Source organism: Osmerus eperlanus, chromosome 10 (genome assembly GCF_963692335.1).
Source record: "Osmerus eperlanus chromosome 10, fOsmEpe2.1, whole genome shotgun sequence".
NCBI classification, from domain to species: Eukaryota; Metazoa; Chordata; class Actinopteri; order Osmeriformes; family Osmeridae; genus Osmerus; species Osmerus eperlanus.
Window position 1 is genome coordinate 7710783 of NC_085027.1, and position 24633 is coordinate 7735415.

At 46.2% G+C, this 24633-nt stretch overlaps 1 protein-coding gene across 2 annotated transcripts; it reads right to left on the reverse strand.

Annotated features, from left to right (window-relative positions):
- Positions 1–7519: 7519 nt before the first annotated feature.
- cdh16 (cadherin 16, KSP-cadherin) lies at positions 7520–24457 on the reverse strand. 2 transcript variants are annotated; one of them, XM_062472004.1, is made up of 18 exons: positions 24299–24457; positions 23553–23602; positions 23312–23410; positions 20594–20728; positions 20261–20390; positions 19850–20008; positions 19543–19739; positions 17501–17626; positions 16350–16500; positions 15682–15894; positions 15146–15222; positions 13792–13983; positions 10721–10962; positions 10469–10599; positions 9947–10186; positions 8501–8617; positions 8129–8245; positions 7520–8049 (listed from the first exon to the last, which is right to left on the reverse strand). In XM_062472004.1, exons 2-18 carry the CDS (start codon positions 23583–23585, stop codon positions 7949–7951), a joined length of 2460 nt encoding a protein of 819 aa, XP_062327988.1. In that variant the 5' UTR covers positions 23586–23602; positions 24299–24457; the 3' UTR covers positions 7520–7948. The 2 variants fall into 2 exon arrangements, with proteins under 2 accessions (XP_062327988.1, XP_062327989.1); XM_062472005.1 differs by lacking the exons at positions 23312–23410; positions 23553–23602; positions 24299–24457 and adding an exon at positions 22220–22430.
- Between the last annotated feature and the right edge of the window lie 176 nt (positions 24458–24633).

Consider the following 24633-nt stretch of genomic DNA (forward strand, 5'->3'; position numbering starts at 1 on the left):
GACATTTGAACAATAAATGCCACAAAGATGTACCCTTTAGTTTTTTGTATTGTATGTGTAATTAATTTTCGAGGAAATCTCAGCAACTTTAAGAAAATGTTAACCTGGGGTATGTCTTCAAATTGACCTTTCCCAACCCAAGGTCACCAATCTCAGAAGAGGTCAGATTTCCCCAGACTGCGTTCGCTGAGAAAAACAGAATATCAGATTAGTGCTGCGTTATAAAAAGTAATACAGACATTCTGATGCTGCTTCGCGTCCCGGGGGGCGTGTGCCTTTCCCGCCGTTGTCATCCAAACTGTCGAGTATGCTGTTTAGAGCTTCATGAATGATGCATGAAGGGGACTGAGGTGTAGGGTATATTTAACCTGCAGTGAAATCACAGTGCCTAAGATAGCTAGCTGACAATTGCATCCAGACGCAGGACACCTGAGCTAGCACATCAGTCAGGAAGGAGTAGGCCTCAAATCAATGCACTGTGTAACCAGACACAGCTCCAAAGCTCAGAAATAGAAACAGCCAGAAATACAGCCGTCCAGAAATAGAAACAGTCAGAAATATGCAATCGGACAGAAATAGATTCATATCTCAAGTTTCTTGAGTTTTTGGATTCAAATATTTTTTTATAATCAGTTTCTGCTAATGTTTCTACTGTTTCTACTGCCCATATGCAATGTTTCAGTCAGTGTGTGTGTATCTGTGTGTATATCAACTTTCTGACCTTAAGGTCATGACAGTCCACACACACACAAGCAGACCGAGGTCTGATCATGTGCACACCTAACCCTTAGATGGACACAGTGTTTACACACCAAGTCTAATGTTTTTTCAGAAGCACACACCCCTAGTGGAAAATCAGTCTTTGCTTCTAAATCATGTTAGTCACGATGCACTCACCCTGCAGTGAGACCATCTCTAAAGACCAGCGTCTCTTGCTCACTATCTGCACTGCATCAGCTGACATGCCACTGTTGCCGTGGATACAAACAACACAACACCACTCACAGCGTTCTTTCTCCCCTCTTGTCTCCTGGACAGGCCATCGCCCATCACCCTGCCAAAAAATAAACCCGGCCATCCCCAAAATATCCCTCTCTCTTTTCCAGAAATGTACCCTGTCACAGTTTATTTCTGATGGTGGGTTTTATATGTGAGCTTATTCCATAGCAGGCCGTACAAAATGTGTGTTTGTATCTGTAAGACTGTAAAGTTTGTGTGAGCACGTTTGATGGCTATACTGTCTAATCTCTAAAATGGAGGTGGGAATGTCTCCTGCTAAGGGCTTTCCCCCTCTCGTCCTCCTCCTCTTTTCACTTGCTCTCCTCTCTACTCTTCCTCTCCTGTTATTGCTTCATCTGCCTCTCCTGCTTCTTTCCCTCTCTCTCTCCTGCTCTTCTCTTCTGCTCTTTCCCTGTCTTCTCCTTCTTTCCATCCTAGTCAGACTCCAGCCTCTCTTTATCTTTCCTCTCTGAGAGTTTTCAGTGTTTATCAACAGTGTGTCGTAGAGCTGTGTGTTCTACGATCATGTTCTGTTCCAGATTCACATAAGCTCAGGATCCCTCCAGAACGTGCCAACGCGTTGACCCCTGATCCCCAACATCAACACTCCCACCGCCTTCTCTGACAGGGTTGCATAACACCACCGCTGGCCTGATGTATAGCTCTCCCTCCCTCCCTTTTGATCTTTTAGTCTGTCTACTTCGTCTCACTATCTCTCACTCCCTTTGTGTTTCTCTCTCTCTCTCACACACACACACACACACACTCTCTTCTACTCCCTACACCCCCTCACAGACACACCTCCCCCTATCTTCTCTGGCCCACCACCCTCAGGTCAGTCATGCCTCATAAAGACCAGTCCCTAGTTTCCAAGACCTGGGTGTCTAAAATAGTCCCCCCCTCCCACCCCACACAACCCTCCTTGCCCGTTATAACAGGGAGTATGTATTTGTGGCCTGGCTGACCAGAAGGCTCCTATCTTTAGCTGTATTTATGTCCTGCTGATGACAGATCCACTCCGGGGCCTCCTAAACACCACTCACTAGGTCACGTGTCTGAAGGTGCCCTGGCTTTGCCGTTACTGGAAAGCAACATCAAAGTAAAACAGAGATAGAGATAATCAGCCAGTCAGCCAATGAACCAGCCAGCTAGTAAATTAAGTAAGTTAGTCAATCAGTCAGTCATCAGTTGGCCAGACTGGCTAGCCAGACTTTAAACTGTCCAGTTTGCCCTTCAGTTAGTCAGTCAACTATCTAGCTAGCCATCCAGCCGCCAGCCCCCCACTCACCCTGCCACCCTCCATTAAAGTCCATTAAAGTCCACTAAGAGCTGTGCTCTGGGGGCGGTAGTGATCTGCTCCCAGATTCTTTCCATGGTCTCAGCATTTATGGCTCTCCCTCGTGGGTCAGGACCAGATGGACTGGCCCAGCAGCTCCAGGGCAGGCAGAGGTACTGCCCTCACCATAGACCAAAATACTACAACATAAATACTATGAAATTAAATATTACTATATAATTACGACTACTGTTATCATAAATACTACACAAGAATAACTAATAAAAACTGACTCTCAAGTAAAGATGGGTCAAGGCCCAGCCTTAGGTCAATGCTGCAGTTGTTAGTGAACAAACAAACAAGCAGTAACAACCTCCAGGCATGCATCTAAGGCAGCCATGTTGGGCGTGGATGTGAGTTATGACGACCAGATCCTTCTGTTACACGTATAGCCTCTAAGCCAGCGAAGCGGTAAGAGTATCCAGCAAGCGTAGCTCTAAACACCATGGGTATTATAGGATATGTTGTGTTGATGCTTTATGTCCATGGTAACAGTCTGACAGGTCAACTGACCGTTGTGTGTTTGTGTATGTGTGTTTGCATTTGCTTGAAGTGTGAGTCTGTGTGAGCTGGTCAGAAAAGACACTAGTTGTTTGTTCACTGTGAGAACAACTTTGCAAAGGTGTTTGTGATTGGCTAACATCTCAGGATTCCCAGACAACCTCTGTATGGCTAATGTCATACACTATATTGTGACTGCAAATGCGTGTATATGCACTGTACCTGTGAATGTGTGTGTGTGTGTATATATAAGGAGATTCTGGCATGGTCAATGGAGAAGAAAGAAGGATTTGCTGGAGTTTAGAAGGCAGCTGCTGACGTTCATCAAACCGAACACTCAGATTAACCTCTTTGCTAGCCATGCTAGGCTGAGGCTAACATGCTGGGCACAGGCTAACATAATAGATGAATGCCAACATGATAGGCTAACATGCTAGACGTAGGCTAACATGCTAGTCCAACTGTCTGGTAAAAAAATATGACACTTGTGTTTTGCGGTATTGCGGTATTGAGTCTGAGTCATGAAAATTAAATAACTGATATTTCATAGTCCTTTCATCTCTCTTTCAGTGAACAGTACTTCACAGCCTGTGTTACTCACAGTAAAGATAGTTTCCTGTTGCCTACCAGTTGAACAGGGGTCAGGGGTGAGGGGGAGACACCATCAAAGTGAAGGCAGTGTAGAAATGGAAAAAGTGAGTCAAGGCCATTTGTTGTGTGTCACATAAAACAACTGCCTCTTGGTCTCTTTTCTCCTCTCTCTCTCTACTGTATCTCTCTCTCTTTCTGTTGCTATGTGCCTCTACCAGTGCATGTATGAGCTTGTGACTGTAGTGTTGCCTAGGTAGCATGAGGTGTTACTCTACTTTCACAGTTAATCAGTCAGTGTGTGTGTGGGGGGGGGGCATGTTGAGGAGAATGAATAACTGTTGCTCTTCTCAGTTCAGAGTACGGTATGAAGGAGTGAGAGAGGAATGGAAGAAGGAGGTGAGCCAGTTGGGCAATAGTACTCACAGCTATTTTAAAAGGCACATCCTCTTTTTAGCTAAACCCATTGTAGTTGTGGATCGTTTAATGAAAATCATATCCTTCTACCACTGACAACTATCAGTGCTCGCTCTTTCTCAATCTCTCTCTCTCTCTCTCTCTCTCTCTCTCTCTCTCTCTCTCTCTCTCAGTTCAGTTCAGAATGCTTTATTGGCATGACAGTTCGGGTTGAGCAGGATTGCCAAAGCAGTCCACATTGAAGGTATATTTTAACAAATATATACATATAACAAGGAGTCTAACAATAATAATATGACAAAATAGCAGTAGCATAGAGAGTTGAAGACTGTAGAAAAGTAACTCTCTCTTTCTGTCATTTTTTTTAATCTCTGTTACCATAGGAACTAATAGAGGAGGATAGAAGCCAGAAGACTATCAGAAGAATTACTGTATTGACTCTTAGAAAATGATTTTGACACACTATATCTCCCACTTTGAGTGTATGTGTCATCATTTTGAACCAAGCAGCGAGTGTTATGTATGTTTGAGTTTGTCTTTCGGTTCTTCTATTGATTGTGACAGTGTAAAGTCACATCTGGTTTTGGATTGTCCCGGATTCTTTTGTTCTCTTGGAGAAAGCTCCCTAGCAGCATGATGGAGCTGCTTGATTGGATGGAACCATTGTCTGACCCTGCCTCATCTGAGTGGTGCTGATTCACTCTTCTGAAAAGACCTGCCACCCCGTCATGCCGCCCCCACCCACAGGGTGTAACACATGAACAGAATAATGTTACTCATGTTCTTTCTGTGGTCCACTAGTGGATAATTGTTTAATGTTGGTTAACGTCATCGGCAGCTGGAATGATATACAGTATGAGACCCGTAAACAATAAATGTCAGTTTCTACTAGCCCTAATTGCTTTAAATATTCAAAAGCAATCATTCAAACAGCTTTTGTGACTAAGATGGATAAGCTCAGTTAAAAATGATGGGCTAGGTTAAGATGGAGAAGCTAGGCTTTAGGTTTAGCCGATTTCTCAGCAGGATTTACTCATGCAAGACCAATAATTTGCCTTTACAAATGACAAATTAATTAGCCAGGGACTTTGTGTTTTGTGCTTGCTTGCATTTGTGTATGTATGTGTATGCTTGACCGAGTGTGCATGTGTGTGAGTTCCATTAACTGGCACATTTACCTATCTTTCAGTAAATCTGTTATAATGTTGGATGTGTCTGTAGCCATGGTGATTTAAATCAAACAGCGTTCTCCTCAGCAACACTACAAATAGCATGTGAGTGACGCAAAGGTACAACGTACAATGCCAAAAGCACACAGAAATCCTTGCTCTGTACAGTAGGTGTTCTGTTCTTGTTCTAATCTTTTTAAAGTGCCACACTGAATGTATAAACATTCTGTTATGTATGAAGCCTGGGTCCTCTGCACAATACTATAAAGTCATCCAGCTGTGTCTCTCTGTGCTACAAAAGTCCTCCAGCTGATTCCCTGTAGAGTGGAAGACATTGCAGCTGTGGAACGAGGTTAGGACACCAACACGTGTTGGTGTCCTATTGAAAAATAAAATGGCGCAGTATAAGAAAGTAAAATACGTTTCTATAGATTTAGAAATCAAACATTAAAGAAACAATAAACAAATACAAATTAATATAAAGAAATTATGGAGAGATATTTCGTACTGTTAAATACTGTGATCTTTCTTTGTCACACCAGGAGCTGATGTGAAGATCCTACAAACCCTTTTGGCTTAAAACAGCACAGACAAATTTAGTAATTGTGCCAAAGTATTTCTCTGGCATGGGAAATTGTTCCAACCAATACTTATTATCTCAGGAGGTTGGGATATGGGTAAAATAGCTACTCCCTTACTCCACGGAAACAGGAAAGCTATTAAATATGCATCAGATTGGACCCTGATAGGATCCCTGGTAGAGAGAAGCCACTTCCTGCAATGTCACTTGACCTTCACTCTCAAACCTGTAGTCTTGGAAGGGACTCAGGAGACAACAGAGGAGGTGTAGAGGGGATAAGTGGCAATGGCTGTATCCAACTAATCAAGCCACTGGAGGAAAACATTTCTCTCATTAGGTGTTTAGAACTAGCGTTCAGCGGGTGGAGGAGGAGGTGGCAGGCTGAATTCCTTCCAAGTGTGAGTAAAACTGTTCTATGTGGTGAGTGTTGTTAGATCTGGCGATGCAGGGGGTGGGTACTACTCATTCAACTAAACACAACTGAAGCTCTGCTGGGAGGTCAAAAGGTGCTCTAATCAGGACTGAACCTTGTAGATATGAAGGGTCTCCTGCTAATGATTTTCTGATAGGCATATTTATGGGACCTTGACTGGACTGAAACTGAATTATTCTACATAGTACACTATAATGATGATGTAAACCTTTTGTTACCAGAACCTCTAGGGTTAAGTCCACATATTGGTGCTTGAATAGTGTGAGGCCATGTTATTTGTAGGGTCAGTGTGTTTGTCTTTAGAGTAATTCGACAGTTCACAAGTATGAGGTTGAGGGAGATTTTTCCAAGTCTATATTTGGACTGCAGTCTAAATCCGGATCTGTCTAGATAACCCTAATGCTTCTTGTTCCCTTGTTGTTCTGATACAGTACATGCCTTCTAAAGCATTAGCAGGCCTGAGCCCATGCGATGATGATGTGATGATTTATGCTCAGCTACACAACCAGCTCAGCTTGGAAGATTAGCGTTCCATCTGGTAACATGCCCAAAGCTACACTAGGATACGCCAGGCTAGGATACACCTGGCAAGTATGTGCTATGCTAGGATATGTTAGCCAGGATATGCCAGAATAGAATATTCTAGAATACAATTGGAAACACTAGGGTAGAATATACTAATATTTTATTTGTTTATTGTTAAATACAAATAAAAATAAGCCCATTACAATCTCTCAATTTTGTTGACAACTTTTTAGGACTGGCATGTCCAATCCCAGTGTATTCCTGGCTTGGGAGTGGATGGTAGGCCCAGGGGAGGGACTTGAGTTTGATAATGCATCAACTTGACATCTCATTACAAATTATAGAAGGGGTTTGGTTTGTATCTGAGTGCCATTAAAATAGCAGGCATTCGAGATTTGGTTTATTTATAGCCTGAAACCATGTCTATTTATAAATTGCATATCTTGCTCCAGCGAGGTGGTATGCGTAAATAGGTCGTCACAGCAGCCAGGTCACCTATACTGCTGCTGATGGAGCTCCCAATAACCCTGAATATGTATCTCTATGGCTATCATTCCTATATGGTATATACTATTTTTTCTCCTTCACACACTCCTTTTTCTCCTTCACACACCACCCCCGGTCTGGTTAAAATACAGACCTTCTTTTGGCACTAATCCCAGAAATACTGTGCCCTTTTTGTCCTTGGTTATCTGCTTTATTAACTACAGTACATGCACTATTTGTATGTTGCTTTGAGGAAAAGCACCTTCCAATTAAAAAAATCTAAAATGTGTATGGATATGCCTATAGGATTGTCCTAGCAGATAAAGTGCAAAAGCCCACCTGAGGAAGGTCACACCATCTTCTGAGACTACATGGAAGCGGCAGCTTGATAACCAAATCACCTGCTGACTAATCTACTAACAACTGATTTACTACAGTGTGATCCTATAACGACATTAGATAGTTTAAGGAGGAACAACATTACAGGCTTTTAACATCCATATTTATTTACAGAAGATACATTTTATTATTTTAATTAGATTTAATGAGTGAATTAACATTATATTGTTTAATGAATGCTACAAGAAATAAATAACATGGAACGCAAAATCCTTAGAAGCGTACAATGAAGATAAAAGTCTACAGCAGGTGAAAGCTCTGGCTACCTATAGAACAAATTCTGCAGGCTAGTTATGTAATAAAATATGTATATATTACTACAAAGAACTGGAGGAGGCTAAATTGACTTTTGTTCATCTACTGTAGTTAATCTAGTACATCTGCTGAAAGTAAAACATTTTTTATTACCTCTCTATCCAATTGGCTACTCTTCTTAGCAACATGGTCTTAGACTACATCACCTCAACCCAGGAGGACAGCAGAGCTGTTCCCTCCCCTGGCCCCTCCACTCGCTGCTACAGGGAGATCCTGAGGGGAACCCTTTCCTGATTAGTCGTGCTGGGAGGTTTGGGGTTCTGGTATGACAGCCTCACAAAAACGACAGTCAAGATAGTTCCTGGAATTCAACAAAAGGAATTGACAGTTAGATCACGTTTATTGTCTCCAGGTGTAACCTGTGATGCTTAGATCTTTACCTATGACCCCCAGGGTGCCCAGCAGGATGCCCACAGTGGACTGGATAGTGGGCATACCCTGCAGCTGCTTGGTGGCCATCTTGCAGTTCCCTCTGACATTGCAAGGACACACTGTCACTATAGAGACAGAGACACACTGTTACTATGGAGACCGTAGCACAAGGTCACTAATCACCGAGTCAGTTTAACTCACTCGTGCAGGTGTGTGTGAGTGCGTCTTGTGTATATCTTTGTGAATGAGACTGTGTGGGTGTCTGTCTGTACGTGTAAGGGATAAGCCACACCTGTTGCCCACCCTGTCTGACATTGTGTCAGTCTGTTGAGATCAGACTGCATAAGGTATGAGTAACAATGTGTGTGCGTGTGTGTTACCTGGCAGGTTGATAAAGGTGCTCCTGGGGGGGGAGCTACTGTCTGAGATGGTGAAGGGGACAGTGTAGATCTCCGGAGACAAGTATGGAGTGTTTAAGGAAAGGTTGGTGTGTGTGTCTAAACAGGGGACATGACCACACAGCAACACGTCACATTCCACAAGCAGAACACATAGCGTCGGTGGCCTCTCCACCTCTATGTTGCAGAGAGAAGGAGAGGTAACTCAGATACACAGGTCAGTGTGTGATGGTGTTCTCAAACACTCGTTAAAATAACTGTAACTGATTGATTCACCAGTCTAGCGTGTCTTGGCGCAACCAAATAAGAAGGGAGACACGCAGAACAAACACAGAGTGTGCACGCAAACACGTGCTCTCTGACACACATACAGACTCATCCATCCAGAGGGTAGTGGAGGTTGGCGGAGAGGAGGTGCACCTTGGGAGGTCTATAACTGCAGCTATTACTGCCAGTACCCTTACAGCTGCAATACAATGCATGCTGGGAGCTATCCTTTTTTAGATCCTCTACCGGTGAGGACCCAGCTGGTGACATCACACCAATTAGAGGGGAAATATAATTACAGTAGACGCCACGGTTGCCAATAATAACAGCGACGCTGGGAGAGGAGATGAGGAGGAAGAGGAGAAAGAGAAGGTAAAAGGGTTTGTCTTAGATAAACAGCATTGATGCAGTTTCAGTCACTCAAAGGAGTCTCAATCTGACCCATTACTGTCACTTAGAGAGGCAGGAAGAGAACTATTACCACGATTACAGCCTAAACACATGCACAAGAAGGAGAGAAGAGGAGAGGAGAGGAGAGGAGGGGAGGGGAGGGGACAGGACAGGAGATGAGTGGAGGGGAGGGTGGGAGGAGAGGAGAGCAAAGGAGAGAAGAGGAGAGGATGGGAGGAGAGGATGGGAGGAGAGGATGGGAGGAGAGGAGAGGAAGGAAAGGAGGGGTGAGTTCTTTATGTCAGTCTGTCTGAGCTCTTTTGCCTGATATTATACTATTTTGGTCACAAGTGGGCTTTTAGAGGAACAGAACAGCCCATTCAAAAGAGATCTGTCTGTAACGCCCTGTGTCCTTCTGACATGAAAAACGTATTGGACATATACTCTTAGCTCTTGATTTACTTGTTCTTTGTCAGTATTTGTTTATCCTGTCTGGTGACATCACTACACTTTGAAGTCTGACAGCATCACTGCCTCTCCTCCAATCGTACGAATGGTATTACTGGATGCTGACGTTGTGAGTGACCAGGTTGGTGTTGACAGGTGTATGTACTTACACTAATGGACGTGACTCAGCCAATTGTCTGTCCTGATAAAGAATAGACTTCCTGTGAGGTTGAAATGAGCGTCACCTGTTTCTATGGCTATACTGTGTGCTAGTGTTTGGTCACCGTGTATTTCTGTGGCTGCAATACATTTCCTATTGCTCACCGTTGATGGGCGTGAGCTTCCAGTTGCGCCTGACGGTGGCATCGCTTCGGAGTGAGAAGTTGAGTCGGCCTCCGTGCTGTGGCGTGTCACTGTCCCTTGATGCCAGAACCAGGGCCTGCTCTTCCCAGCGTGGCGTGCACAGGTACTTCCATGAGTAATCGCCCACCAGGACCGGGCTGTTGTCATTTACATCCAGGATCTGGACCGTGACCAAGGTGGAGGCAGAGAGGGATGAGTTACCTGTAGGGAGTGGTGAGGTTTTTGGTTCAGTCGGCACTTCCATAAAAAATCCATCAAAATTATATTTCTACTGTATCACAACCAATCACAAAGCCAGTTAATAATCAAACTCACTTTGTAAATACCGATGCACAAACTAGGTTTTGTTTGTTTGTGCATCACTTTCTTTTGAGGCCACCACATATCATATTGTTTTCAATCTGTACTATGACCATGTTTGGAAGGGAGGGATCTGTTTGGTCTATGCTGTATGACACTGTAACATCTGTAACATTGTCTTACGTCCATCCTCAGCAATGATCTCCATGGTGTAGGTGCTGTTCTCCTCACGGTCCAGAGCCTGGACGGTCTTCAGCTCCCCAGAGTACTTTCCAATGGAGAAATAACGCTTAGTATCCCCTCTCAAGGAGTACCTGGACACAAACACACACACACACAATGCATACGTCCACTGATCAGCTCATATTCAAATACAGAACATTTCTTAAATGAATGGGAGGCTAATAGAGGAGGAAAACTCGGTACCAGCCTCACCTGATTGGATGAGAGTCAGGGTCATACCCTCTGATGGTGGCGATAACCCGTCCTGGCTCTTCCCCCTCCCGGACATTGACCTCATAGTGGCTCTGCGACAGGATTGGTCCCTCATTCACGTCATCCACATAAATGGAGACTGTTGCCGTGGAGGCGGGCCCATAGCGACCGCGAACCAGAGCAACAGGGTTCTGAGCACTGATGACCAGAATATACTCACTTTCCCGCTCAAAGTCCAGCACCTACACACACATACACACACATCACTATAGAAACAGTGTTATTATAAAGGCCCTAAAGGCTCAAGGCTAGTGCTGGACAGAGCTGTCTAGTGACCACTGTACTGGTGTCAGCTCAGAGCTTTTTTGCAATGTGGAAATCATGTGGAGGTCAGTGAGTGGAGCTTATTCTGGATCTGAGCCTAGAGAAGCTCTGGAGACCCAGTGTGACTCTGGGGTGGAGCTTGAACACTGCTGAGATGCACAGGAACCATCGCTATGGAAATATCTCATCAAGGAGCATGATCGTCACTTCCCAGAAACCTTCAAACCTATTTCTGTTCTCAGACAAATGCACACACACGCACATCCAACTCTTTCAGTCCCTACTGGAGGAGGGATGTGGAGAGACACATGTCCTTGGAAGCCACCAGAGAAAAGAACAGCTGCTTTACCGGAAAACTGCAGATTCCTTTTTCTTACAACTGCCATTCTAACTTTTGCCACAGCCAGGAAGAAACAACAAGGCCCCTGATATGTTACCAGACAGTAGAGTGCAGACAGTAGACTGTTACTATGTCTACACAGCCACCTGAGGCACCAGCTGGGTTTTAGGACTGTTCAGCCAGGATGTGGTCCTGTGTGCTGGGAATTGGAGAGCCAGTCTGAGGTCTGGCCAAGAGTCCTGGGGAGGGGGTGGGAGGTATAGGGGTGGCTGTGTTGTTAGGGGGTGGCAGTGGGAGGTATAGGGGTGACTGTGTTGTTAGGGGGCGGCAGTGGGAGGTATAGGGGTGACTGTGTTGTTAGGGGGCGGCAGTGGGAGGTATAGGGGTGACTGTGTTGTTAGGGGGCGGCAGTGGGAGGTATAGGGGTGGCTGTGTTGTTAGGGGGCGGCAGTGGGAGGTATAGGGGTGACTGTGTTGTTAGGGGGCGGCAGTGGGAGGTATAGGGGTGACTGTGTTGTTAGGGGGCGGCAGTGGGAGGTATAGGGGTGACTGTGTTGTTAGGGGGCGGCAGTGGGAGGTATAGGGGTGACTGTGTTGTTAGGGGGCAGCAGTGGGAGGTATAGGGGTGGCTGTGTTGTTAGGGGGCGGCAGTGGGAGGTATAGGGGTGGCTGTGTTGTTAGGGGGCGGCAGTGGGAGGTATAGGGGTGGCTGTGTTGTTAGGGGGCGGCAGTGGGAGGTATAGGGGTGACTGTGTTGTTAGGGGGCGGCAGTGGGAGGTATAGGGGTGACTGTGTTGTTAGGAGGCAGGGGTGGTTTGCTGTTGGTGCATCTGTGTTGAGGGGGGTGTGGAGTGGAGTGTGAGGGTGTTTGTGTTCCTCGGGGTGAGGGTGGGGGTGACAGACACTGTCCTGCTGCTGGGAAGTAAGAGCAGAGCTGGCAGGTAGAGTGATTAATGGAGATGGCTGACTGGAAATTACAAAACCAACAGAACAGAACTATGGGAAGCTAAATTTAATTTGATAACTGTAAGTGAAGACCTTGGGGTAGGGGTGGTGGTGGTAAACCAGGTGGTGATTTAGTAAACTGACTGTAAATGAAGAGCAGGTTTATTTCCAGAAACTAGAAGAGGACACATCCCTTGATGCATTAGCTGTATTAATGATCGACCGCTGGACAACTATGTTCAACGAAACCAAACACCTTGTTTACGTGGTCTCACTTTCCTCCAGCCATGATTGTTTCCATAGCACTACTATGTGACCTGCTGTCATAGCCTGGGGACTAGAGGCTGGTGGCTCAGAGACAGAACGCTCTGTCCAGCAGGATCATAAACCCAAACAGTGTGTGTTTGTGTGTGTGTGCAAATGCCTGTGAGCGGTGTATGTATTTATTCCCGCTGTTCAGCAGGCTTATCTTGGGGGGAGAGTCAGAGGGGACACCTGGCTCCGAGCACGAGGCCGGCCGTTCTGTAAAGCTGTGCACCAGGCCCTGGCATGTGCCAGCACAGCATGGGCTCAAACCTCGCTCAAACCCTAACATCATCTTCCATCAACCATTCTCAAAGCTAGGTTTATTGTAAAATCAGCTCTGTTAAGATACCTGTAATAAAAATACATGAATTAATTAATAAATGGATGGATGGATGTCTTTATCTGATCGGTCCACACATCCAGCATCTTCAGCATATATGAACATGCACAACAATGTTTCTATGGACTGATGTTGCTGTGTTAGTTTGTCAGCGAGCCCCAACCTCTCTGTCCCAGCCTCTCTGCCACATCCCCAGCCTCCCTGCCCCAGAATCTAGCCACTATGACTTGCCCTCTGCCCCAGCCCCAGTCTCTCTGCCGCAGGATCCAACCTCTCGGTCGTAGCCTCTTAGCCTCTGGCCCTATCTCTTTGCCCCAACTTTTCTGCCTCATCCCCAACTCCCCTTTCTGTCCTGAACTGTCTGCCCCAGCCCCAGCCTCTCCTCTCTAGCTTCTCTACAGCAGCCTCTCTGCCCCAGCCCCAGCCTCTCCTCCCTAGCTTCTCTACAACAGCCTCTCTGCCCCAGCTCCAGCTGTCCCACTTTCAGAGACACGCCCACCATCCCTCCATTCCATTCCAGCATGAGTCAGATGAGGTGTCTGTGTGTTTGTGAGGGAGGGGGCTGGATTAGGGGAAGCAAAGGGCAAAGCGCCCTGGAGATAGACTAGATTATTTCAGACTAAAATGTTCTACTGTCATAGCTTATTTTTTAGACACATGCAGTTGAAATATCAATGTGTGTGTGTGAAAGTCAGAGGGGGAGATGGCGATCTGGCTGAATCCTGACTAAAACTGTATAATATAATCCTGAGAGGAGAGGGTAGGAGGAGAGGGGATTGCAGGGTAGGGGAAGGGAGGGGAGTGGAGAGGAGCTACCTTGGAGAGGATGAGAGAGACCTCGTTGGTCTGTGTGTCTGTGAGGAGAGAGAAGGCGTCCTCCTCGTTACCAGACTCCAGTCGGTAGTCCACCTGCCAGCTGTCCCCACCACGTTCGTCTGCATCCCACGCCGACACCGCTGTTACCGTGGCACCCACAGGAGCATCCTCCGACATGTGGAAGGGGCCGTACTGAGAGTTGGGGGGGGGGGTTGCATGCAGTCATGTGTAAATGTTTTTATAAAAAATCTGTGTCTGTCAGTGTGTGCCAATATGTGCATGTTTCAGTGATCTGTGTGCATCTTTGTGTGTGTGTATTTCTCGATGTCCCCTACATCCCAAGCTGTGTTTGGTCAAACACTCTCCTATCAGTGTGTTGGACAGGCTTGTTGTCATAGCCGAGCGACCTGGCCTCTGGTCACTCTCTCCCAGCTGTCGAAGGGACATGGGCTCTCTGTTCCCAGCCCTGTCACCAGTCAGCTGCACACATCAGCTACAGCCTCCTCTCCTCCCCACCCCCCTCCATCACCACCCCCCTCCCAGCGGCTCCATCCCACCACCTCTTCATCCATCAACGGAAAAAACTGACACACTCTAACATGACCTACTCGAGAGGTTTTTCCACTTCAGTGTGTGTGTGTGTGTGCGTGTGTGTGTGTGTGTGTGAGAAAGAGAGAGAGAGAGAGAGAGAGAGAGAGAGAGAGAGAGAGAGAGAGAGAGAGAGAGAGAGAGAGAGAGAGAGAGAGAGAGAGAGAGAGAGAGAGAGAGAGAGAGAGAGAGAGAAAAGAAAGAGAGAGAGTGTGTGTGTGTGTGTGTGTGAGGGGGATCTGGTTGAAAGATGGTGTTTGAGAGGCGTGCAAAGGGTCCAAAGGGTTGTTGGGTAGGAGTGGTACTGATAACACTGTTCTAGGTTACTGGATTCTAGAACCTCTCTTTCTAAAATGTTGCCCTGCACATGATTCTAGAAGGTTGTGTGTTCCTTGCAATTCAGCCAGCTGTGTGCCTGGCCTGGCTTGAACTGGCCAGCCTGGCTTGCCCTCCTCATGGCTGATCCTTCCATGGGATATCAATTGAATTCTAACATAAGTGCTCCAGGCCTGATCAGATTAACAAACAGCACTGTCAATTTTATTTGGAGCACAAAGGCAGAGTACAACCTGAGATTATGCTGTGATTGAACAGAACCCACCCCCCTCAGAGCAGCTCAGAGAGATTCATTACTACTCCTCCATCCTCCTGCTCCATCTCACTCCTTTCCTCCCGCCCACTCTCTCCTTCCGACTCCTCTCAAAGAATTTTGGTAATTATGTATGTGAGGTAAACGTGAGGTGTGTGTATGTGTGTTTGTGTATACCTCATGCTGAGAGAAGACAGGCGGGTTGTTGTTCTCATCCTGCACCATCACGACAACCGTACAGGAACTGTTCAGACCTGGATATGACATCACCACAAGACGTGTGAGATGTAGCTGGGAAATCCTTCATGGAAGTATTTTGGAATTTCAGCAGTGCAGCTGTAGATCCCCGTAGGATGTGAACCTGTGACATCTATGATGCTGTCCTGGACCAATCACTGCCCTCCAGCAATCCTCATCCCGTCCTATATGACACACTGCTGACCTCACCTGATCACCTGTCTCACTCTCTGACTCTGAGTCTTCTGTTTCTAGCTTTATCATTCAAAATCTCTATCTCTTTCCTCAAGGGGTGAGTGGGTGAGATGACAAATAAACAGAAAGAGTGCGTATACTTAGTGGTCCTGACATTTTGAAGTGTTAACAAATAGTCGCATATAGTTAGACTGGGTAAAGTTAGCAGTTTGGTCGTAAAGTTAGCAGTGGTTATGTAATATAGTTAGCACTTTAATGGGATGGGTATAGTAAGTAGTCACCCTTGGCATCCTCAGCAGTGATGGTGAGTGTGTACTGGGGAGCGGTGCCCTCCATGCTGTCAGCCTGGACAGAGATGACCCCGGAGTCCCGGTCCACCCTGAAGAGAGCGCGCGGGCTCTCAGGGACCTGGCCCACCAGGCGGTAGAAGATCCTGACATTGTCCGTCTTTGGGTCGTCGTTATCAGCCGCCTGAACCGTCAGGATCTCCGTCCCTGGGAGCGAGGTCGGCAGGAGAGAGAGAGGGAAGGATGGGGAGAGAGAGGGTAGATGGAGAAATGAATTGGGGAGATTGAGAGGAAGGAATTGACGAGGAAGGGGGAGAGTGAAATGGCAGTCCTGACAGATTAGAGTAGCTGTGTGGAAACATACAAACAAACATGTTTTTCTTCAGATCCTCATCTGGGAACCATGAAGTCCTATTTCCTCCTTCTTCTTCTGGGAAAAAGCTATCCTCTGGGATCTAGACTGACATCCGGTGGTTGTAGTAACCCCATAGATTACATAATGTTGGAAAGTAGGAGCAGTAGGAGGAGAGGACAGGCCAGGAGAAAGGAAGAGAAGAGCAGGAGAAGAGGAGGGGAAGATGAGAGGATGAGGTAGAATGGAGAAAGAACAGAGCAAAATGCAGGTGCGAGAGAGGGTGAAAGGAAGAGAGGGTGAGGGTTACCACGCGGGGCCAGCTCCTTGACCACGGTGTGGTACTGGGTCTGGGGAAAGGTGGGTCTGTTGTCGTTGGCATCCCCCACCATGACCCGCAGCTCCACTGGTTTGGCTATCTCCCGGCCGTCTGGTCGTTCCACCACAATACTGATCTGGAACTGAACACGCACACACACACACACACACACACACACACACATGCATTGCACAAGACAAACAAACACGCACACACACATGACAGCATACATTTGAGCTAAAAACACAATCAATGAAACTCATTACCAGAACTAATTGATCCAGTTTTAGAACTGTCAATTTGGTCGGGAGAGGTAGCTGAGAGAGGCTGTTCAGTCCTGCATTTAGGAGATGAAACGTGATGCAACATTACAGCTCGCTAACAACCATCTAAAAACCCTTCCTCCCTCCTTTTCTTCCTCCCTCCCTCTCTCCCTCCCCTCATCCTTATTTCTCCTGTTGCAATCACATCACCTCAGTTTGCTACCTGATTTTGAAACATGAACCTGTTGCCTGTCAACATGGACCCATCCTGTGTGCGTGCGTGTAAGTGTGTGTGATGGGGGGGTGGGTTGACTCTTGGGAATCCATGCTACGTGACAGGCATATTACTGTAATTGACAGGCTTGACTACATGAGGTATGGGTGTGTGTTTGTGTGTGTGTACGTGTGTGTGTCACAAGTGGGATTTTGTACTTTCATCTCAAACAGGTTACTTTCAGCTCAACACCACACTAGGGTGTCACCTAACACTCATCAATGAATGGGATGCTATGCCAGCCACCTCCAGTAAACAGGGACCAGGCCATCTCAACCAGGCAGACGTCCTCATTAGTGTTGAACTCATCCAGACCTACTCATAGTCTAACACTTTGGCAGGGGTATAGAGGGAAGGTAAGACATCATGAGCTTAATCAGTCATCATCATCATCATCATTTCCTCTTTGCTCATGTCTGAAGTCAGATGCAACACTGAGGTCAACTAATACCTATTCACTGGATGTATCACTGGACAATCCTACTGTTACGGTTCTAAGGTTCCAAACTTTTTGTTTGTAATCATACAGTACTATAGAGCATCAAGGAGCTGCAAAAAGACATCTGACCTCATGTCTGGCAGACAAGTCAGGTTGGAGGCCCTACCTGGTCCTGGGTCTCTCTATCCAGAGGAGCGTTGAGGAAGATCACCCCCTCTCTGCTGATGGTGAACAGCATCTCTGGAAACTCGCCCTCCAGGCTGTACTCTACAAGACTGCCACTCCACTTCACCTGCACACACACGCACACACACAAAAAAAGTGTACAAATAAGTGACCGAGTTCAAAAAGACAAGAAAGAAATAGCTTCTGTTGAGCCAGACACACATACGCACACACGTGCAAACGCACACACATGCATACAACACACCCACACTGTGAGGCCATGGGAGAGCAGGCAGCTGTTTGAGAAGCTGGGAAGTCCCGGAGCAGAGCACATGATGGATGAAGGAGCTAATGGACCGGCTCTGATGTGGGCCAGACACCAGCCCTAACACACGCACACACATACACACACGCATACACCCCCGGCAGTCTGAGGGGAGGGAGGGATTTTCCACTGGGAGATGAGAGCAGAGACGAGGACAAGAAAGGTCCTTAGGGACCAGCACCCAACAAGGAGAGATCCCTGTCTCTCATCTCCCCTCTCCTCTCCCCTGCTTTCCCTTCTCAGACACCAGGCAGTGTGTGTCCTCAACATGTCCATGTGTGTAAACACAGATCCTCTAGAAAGAGACAACAATGATGTCATCCACGAAGTTCTCTGTCAGCAAAGGATCTATCTCACTGTCAGGTGGCATGTGTGTGATTGTGTGTGATATCTATTTTTTTTCACATGTTGCCCTGCCTGACCTGGGGGCGTCTGCCCTATCTTCCAGGGTGTGCTGGAGCCAGACCACAGCCCTGCTACAGAGGTTGTGTGGATGGGAAGGCTGCTCTGATCTCCATCCAGGGGTTAGAGGACAGGACGTCTATTATGACAGGAGACAGGCAGGACATGGAAATAGAACAACAGAGAGGGCTGAGGGCTCAGTACTTAAAAATAATAACGCTTTCTGTTATAACAACACCTAGAGAGTGAATTAGAGCTTTGGTGAAGTGATGGTTATATTATGGTTGTGATTAGGACTGTATGAAAAAACTACTACACAACCGCTACAATACCACAACTACACTACAACAACAATACAATCACGACACAACTTAAAAACGACAACGACACCACTACACCACTGCCCCAGTAATCCAATTCTACCACTATACTTCACTTCTTGAACTACCACACCACTACTACAATATTAAAACACCACACTGTAATATTCTGCTTGCTGCTAATATGCTTATTTCTTAAAAGGAACATTTAGATTTAAAATAATCCCTCCTAATCACACTCAGGGGAAAGGCCGAAAGTCAAGATGAGACAGATAGGGAGAAAAAGAGAGAACTGTTGAAGACAGAAAAAGAAAATTAACTAATAGAATAGTCAGCTCCAAAACAAGCTGATGAGTCTCAGATGATGTGAGTGTCATGGCAGACAGAAGAAACAGCTTCAGACAGAGATGTTAATAGAAATCTGGAAAAAATGGGAAGAAGATTTTATCTGCCCACATTCTGTGTCCACACATTTTTTGTGGGCGGATGGAGCAGGCGAAAGAAGGGAGGAGTGGAATGAGAGGAGGAGGATGAGAGAAAGAGGGGGAAGAGGAAAAACGAGAGAGAATCCGACGAGTCATATTCAGAAGTGGTCGGTGAGAATCACTCCTTCACTCCCAGTTTGTAGTCTCTATTGTCCCTTTATGACTCTGGTGTCACACACCAACATGCACACTACTGATGAATATCTCTCCCTCAGCCCACTCTCTCACTCTTTCTTCACATTCTCCATCTCTCCTATTTATCTATTTTATCTCTCACTCTCTTTCCCAATCGCTGCGTCTGTCCCTTTCTCCCCATCTTTTTCTCACTCTTTCTTTTCCCTCTCTTTTTCCCTCTGGTGATGAAACAATGGTCCCGTTTCTGTGGTTATAAATGTTGAATATCAAGGTAAATTTCAGAAAACACACACAGACGGCCGACCTTAGTCAGCTTGCGTTGGTATTTACCCTCACACCAGGAGACATAACAACAAGATACCGGGAGGATGGTTACCTTGGAGATGGGGATGGGGTAGGGTCCGGGGAGGTTCTCCTGCAGACGTACGGGGTCGGGCGATGCCCAGCTGTTTCCTGTCACCTCGACAGTGACCAGGCCAGAGGAAGAGAAGGCCTTGGCCCGGCCCGCCATGTCCTTCACTATGACGGACAGCTTGTAGCGGCCACACATCTCTGGGTCCAGCGTAGATGCTCCTACTCACAAACCCATAGACGCCTCAGGAACGTGCCTGTGCGGTTGATGTTTTTGTATGTGTGTGTGTATGTGTGTGTGTGTGTGTGTGTGTGCGTGCGTGCGTGCTGACCGTCCTCGGTGAGGGAGACCTCTCCAGAGACAGAGTCAATGAAGAACATGTGAGGGGAGGGGATCCTGGGGGTCTGGTCCATCAGGCTGAACCTGAGCTCTGCGTGGGCCGTGTTCCTGTCGTCACGGTCTGACGCCCCAACCTGCATGAAGGGGATCCCTACACACACACGCACACACACACAACATATCGATTGAACGATCAATAACAATTACATTGGGATGTTTCTATCCACAGACACACACACACATATGTTCCTAACAGCCTCTAACAGATATATCCTGAGCACTGAGTCTCCTATGCGAAAGCATATTACACAGATATACAGTACAAGGTCACGCGTCATCCTTGTGACGCAGAACATCCCCCACAGTTAACCACACACGCACACACGCACACACAGAACGTCACCTTTCAGAAGGCCGAGCTGCACGCTGCCTCTCATGCTCCCCTCTATGAATGAGGGGACGTTGTCGTTCTTATCGATCACACACACCTCCACGTTAAAGCTCTCAGGGTGCACCGATGATGTGAAAGACACCTATAAGACACGTACAGGCACACACACACACACAATCATTATCTCTGTTCATGTCATTGTTAACACTGTCACCGCAAATATCTAATGACAAACAAAAACCCAAGGCTTTGGGTTTAAAACGATGTTGTCTTCCAATAAATGACACATGGAAGTAATGAAACCACACTTTTTCCTTGTTATGTTTCAGTGTTGGTGTTTCCCACCTGTAGAGAGTAGGATGGCTGCTTTTCTCTGTCCAGGGGTTTGAGAGCATACAGGAAACCAGCCTCCACACCAAAGATGCTCTCGTCATCCCCCGACACCTGCAGATCGCTGTAGACCGCTGGCAGGTTGGGCAGCTGGGTACCAGGAGAGGAGGAGAGGTGGGTAACAGGGGAGGGAAGGACCAGAGGAGGAGAGGAAAGGAAGTGTAAAGAGAAGACAAGTTAGGAGGAGGAGTGGAGAGGAGTAGGTGGTAGAGGGACAAGGAAAGGAAGGAGAAGAGAGGGACAGAGAAGAGGAAGAGAGTGAAGGAGAGGAGATCTAGCCTCATTCAGGCTATTGTAACCATAAACCCTATAACACCAAACCATGAAGAATTCTTTATTGAATCTAAAATAAATAATGCCTTTTTTAATCTTACTTACATAATTTATGAAGTGAGGAAACATTGCTATTGTTTGACAGTTTCCAAAATGTGAATACTGACATTTTTCCCTGCCCAGATCTAGACCCCTGAGTATTTTGAAACTATGTGCTTTAGTGACAGTTTGACTATGACATGAGTGTGTTCACTCTACAGAGTACAGCAGGTTAGTTAAAGAGAAACCTGCAGTTACTCTGTGAGAGAAGATCAACCTGAAGGTACTGGTACAGGTAAAGCTGCACAGTATTTTCTACCAGGTAGGCCTGTCCATGTGAACCTCTATCTGACGTAGGCCACTGTTTAGGTGTTAGGTCTGAGCTTGACTGAGGCTTGCTCATGAGGAGTGACCAGATGGAATGCATGACAAGCGATTCTCATGTTGCGACTCAGCAGACAGCATGATTTGTAGCACATCGTCAGTCTACATAGCGTGCCCTCCTCGGCAGACATGGCAGCACCTGTCTCCTCAACCTCCCCCACCCCCCCCCAACACACACATACACACAGACCCCCTCACTTCTGGCTTAGGGTGGACGCTAGGGTTATTCTGGTTTTTGCTAAAGATTGCTTATGAACATGCCGGCAGGCTAACTTTAGCCCCCTCTGCCCTGAGATCTATATAGAGGCTGTGTGTGACAGGTCTATGTTGGTGGCTGACAAGGGGATAAGCCCTGGTGATGTGATGCCTCACTATGGACCACTACCGCTTGCAGGTGCTGACAGATTAACCTGCTGTTTATTTACTCTCTAATCTGCAAGCATTACTCTTCCACATTCGGGAAAACACTGAAGGGAGATTGGGGTTGTGTGAATCAAAGGGCATACGAATACAGAGCCAGGATCAGGGAGTCAGGTGGTTGAGCGGTGAGGGAATCGGGCTAGTAATCTGAAGGTTGCCAGTTCGATTCCCGGTCATGCCAACTGACGTTGTGTCCTTGGGCAAGGCACTTCACCCTACTTGCCTCGGGGGAATGTCCCTGTACTTACTGTAAGTCGCTCTGGATAAGAGTGTCTGCTAAATGTAAATGTAAATGGATCAGGTCTGTGCCTCATGTTATTTCTGTAATACAGAACAAGGTTCCTAATCACTATTCATATTACTCTGAGAAGCTCTGTGAATTCAATGTCCACAATTTGATACAAAAGTTTCCACATCAGTCAAACGGTGAAGCTGTGACAAGAAATCATAATGTGTCTGACTCACCACCCAGCCAGTAAAACTGTCCAACCCGTTCTGCGTCTGTGTGCAGGGGTAAATGGGTAATTATCCTTCCTACGCCATTTCACTTCCACAAGTAGCGTTTGACGCCCAGCACTGGTGGTTGACGTAAAGCACGGTTCAGTGACTGAGGAGAGACACGTCTTCAAACAGGCCTCAAATTGCCTCAATTACCAGTCAAAGCCCCTCTGCTGTGGAAGCCGACTGCTGAGTGCAGAGTGAATAGCTGCCGTCACTTAGGCAGGCTTGACAAGCAGAGAGCAAGGTAGTCATTTTAGTCTAGTGATGAGAACAACTCACCAGCTTCATAATTATAGTCAGCCCTGAATAATTTTATGTCATTTTAACAGCAGTATACCTGGTACTTTCTATATATATATAAGCAAGAAAATCTAATCAAGTAAGCAACCAAAACCAACAGCACCACACAACCCAAAACCAACTCTCAGACCTTTACTGTCATGATGTAAAAAGAAAGTATAATTCCATCAAGAAGGACCCTTTAAACCCACCTCACCACACCTCAGGGGGGCGGATTAAGAGATAATGGGCTCCTGGGCACGGACACATAAAATACCCCCTCCCCCCCAAAGTAACAAACTAAATTCACCTGTAGCCTACCTCAAAAGGATTTACAGTGGGCACATATTTAACGACAACTGCATAGTATGACAGTCACCTGCATCTCAACAGGATTTACAGCACAGGAACACTCAAGGCCAGCAGAACAATAACTATAAATAAATTCACCTGTATCTGAACAATACAGGGTTCACATAAAGGCTCATAAAAGCTGTTCAGCGACAGAGACTCTTGCTTAGGGCCCGCCTTGGCCCCATGGGCCTGGGCCCGGTAGGCACGTTCATTAATCCACCCATGGCCATCAGGTAGACATTTCTACCCACCTTCCCCTTTTCCCTCTTAGCCTCTCTCCTCACTCATACTACCATCTTTCCTCCTACTCTCTCCCTTCTACCCTCCTACCTTCTCTTTTCCTCCCCTCCCCCCATACTTCTAATCCCCTCTTTCCTATGCTCCGTCCTTCTACCTTCCCCCCCTCCTTCCTACCCTCCTTACCTTGGCCAGGTACCAAGGGAAGATTCCGTCGTAGTTCTCAGGGACTCCTATCTTGACGTTGGCAGCTGAACTTGGTGCAAGCACTTGGAGGAATGCCAACTGTCCAATGACAAAGACAACACTATCTCAAACAACTAGCTCATTTACAGACACACAGCTCATGCTGACAATGTACAATGGCACAATATACAGTCATGTTATGTTTGTATCCTGTGCTGGTGGTCTAATCAGGTTATCTTACAGTGAGTGCTGTGATAACTCCTCTCTCCTCCATGGTTCTCTGTAGCTGGCCTGTGACCACAACATGAGCACATAAACACAGTTTATATTTTACCTGACAGTTATTATTGCTGTCTTGTTATTGAATGATTCAGTCACACAGATAGATATATATATATACATATATATATATATATATATATATATAGAGAGAGAGAGAGAGAGAGGGGGGGGGGGGGGGGAGAAAGAGAGAGAGAGAGAGAGAGAGAGAGAGAGAGAGAGAGAGAGAGAGAGAGAGAGAGAGAGAGAGAGAGAGAGAGAGAGAGAGAGAGAGAAAATGCAAATGTATGGCTTGCTAAATCAATCTAAATTTTAAGAATGTTTAACTGAAATTGATTGAAGAACTAATTTCAAGCTTTCATAAAGTAGGCTACAGCAGCTCTCAAGGCAAAACATCTTAATTGTACTTGCTTCATGCAACCAAAGAAAAACATCAGGCCCCGCTGAACCCTTTTGGAGCTATGGCGCTTCCATTACATCGGAGTAAGACTTAAAGACTCATTTTAACCGGTTTACACTTAGCCTTCGGACTACTCATGACAAAAGCTTATCTATTCAGTGGTACCTGACCATCATCTTTCTCCTAACCAAAAAGTCATAGACAATAACGCACAATCCAAATCAATTATTAGCTTGATATCTTACAAAAATCGACTAGCTTCAGCTAATTGTTCTATAATGTTCTAATGTAGTTGTTTCCTCACTTACCTTCTCTTGACTGCGCGCGTGTTTCTTCACGAAGGTGGCAAAATGGTACGACTGGAGTGGAAACAATATGAGTGGTTGTACTACTTCGTCCGCTTAATGTTTAACATTTAAAAATTAACTCCCTGAAGCTGTTAACTACCGTGTTTCCTCCCTATCCTGTTGCTGCAGTGTTGTGCCTCCGATGCTATCTGAAGCATGAATATTTATACACATGGACGCAAACAACATTCTGTGACTGTGCATCTATGTCTGGTAGAATATGGACCAGCTTACGGCTATTATGCTTTTCAAGATAAAGACTACCACGATGGTTGCATTTGAAGTTTTATTGCAAA

Excerpts from the sequence above, each read along its gene's own strand:
- cdh16 (XM_062472004.1), bottom strand. The coding sequence starts at position 23,585 with ATGGAGGAGAGAGGAGTTATCACAGCACTCACT. Across the intron at positions 16,501-17,500 it reads ATAGAGAGACCCAGGACCAG|TTCCAGATCAGTATTGTGGT; the intron begins GTAGGGCCTCCA and ends GTGCGTGTTCAG. Across the intron at positions 8,618-9,946 it reads GAAGCTCACGCCCATCAACG|ACACACACACCAACCTTTCC; the intron begins GTGAGCAATAGG and ends TCCCCTGTTTAG.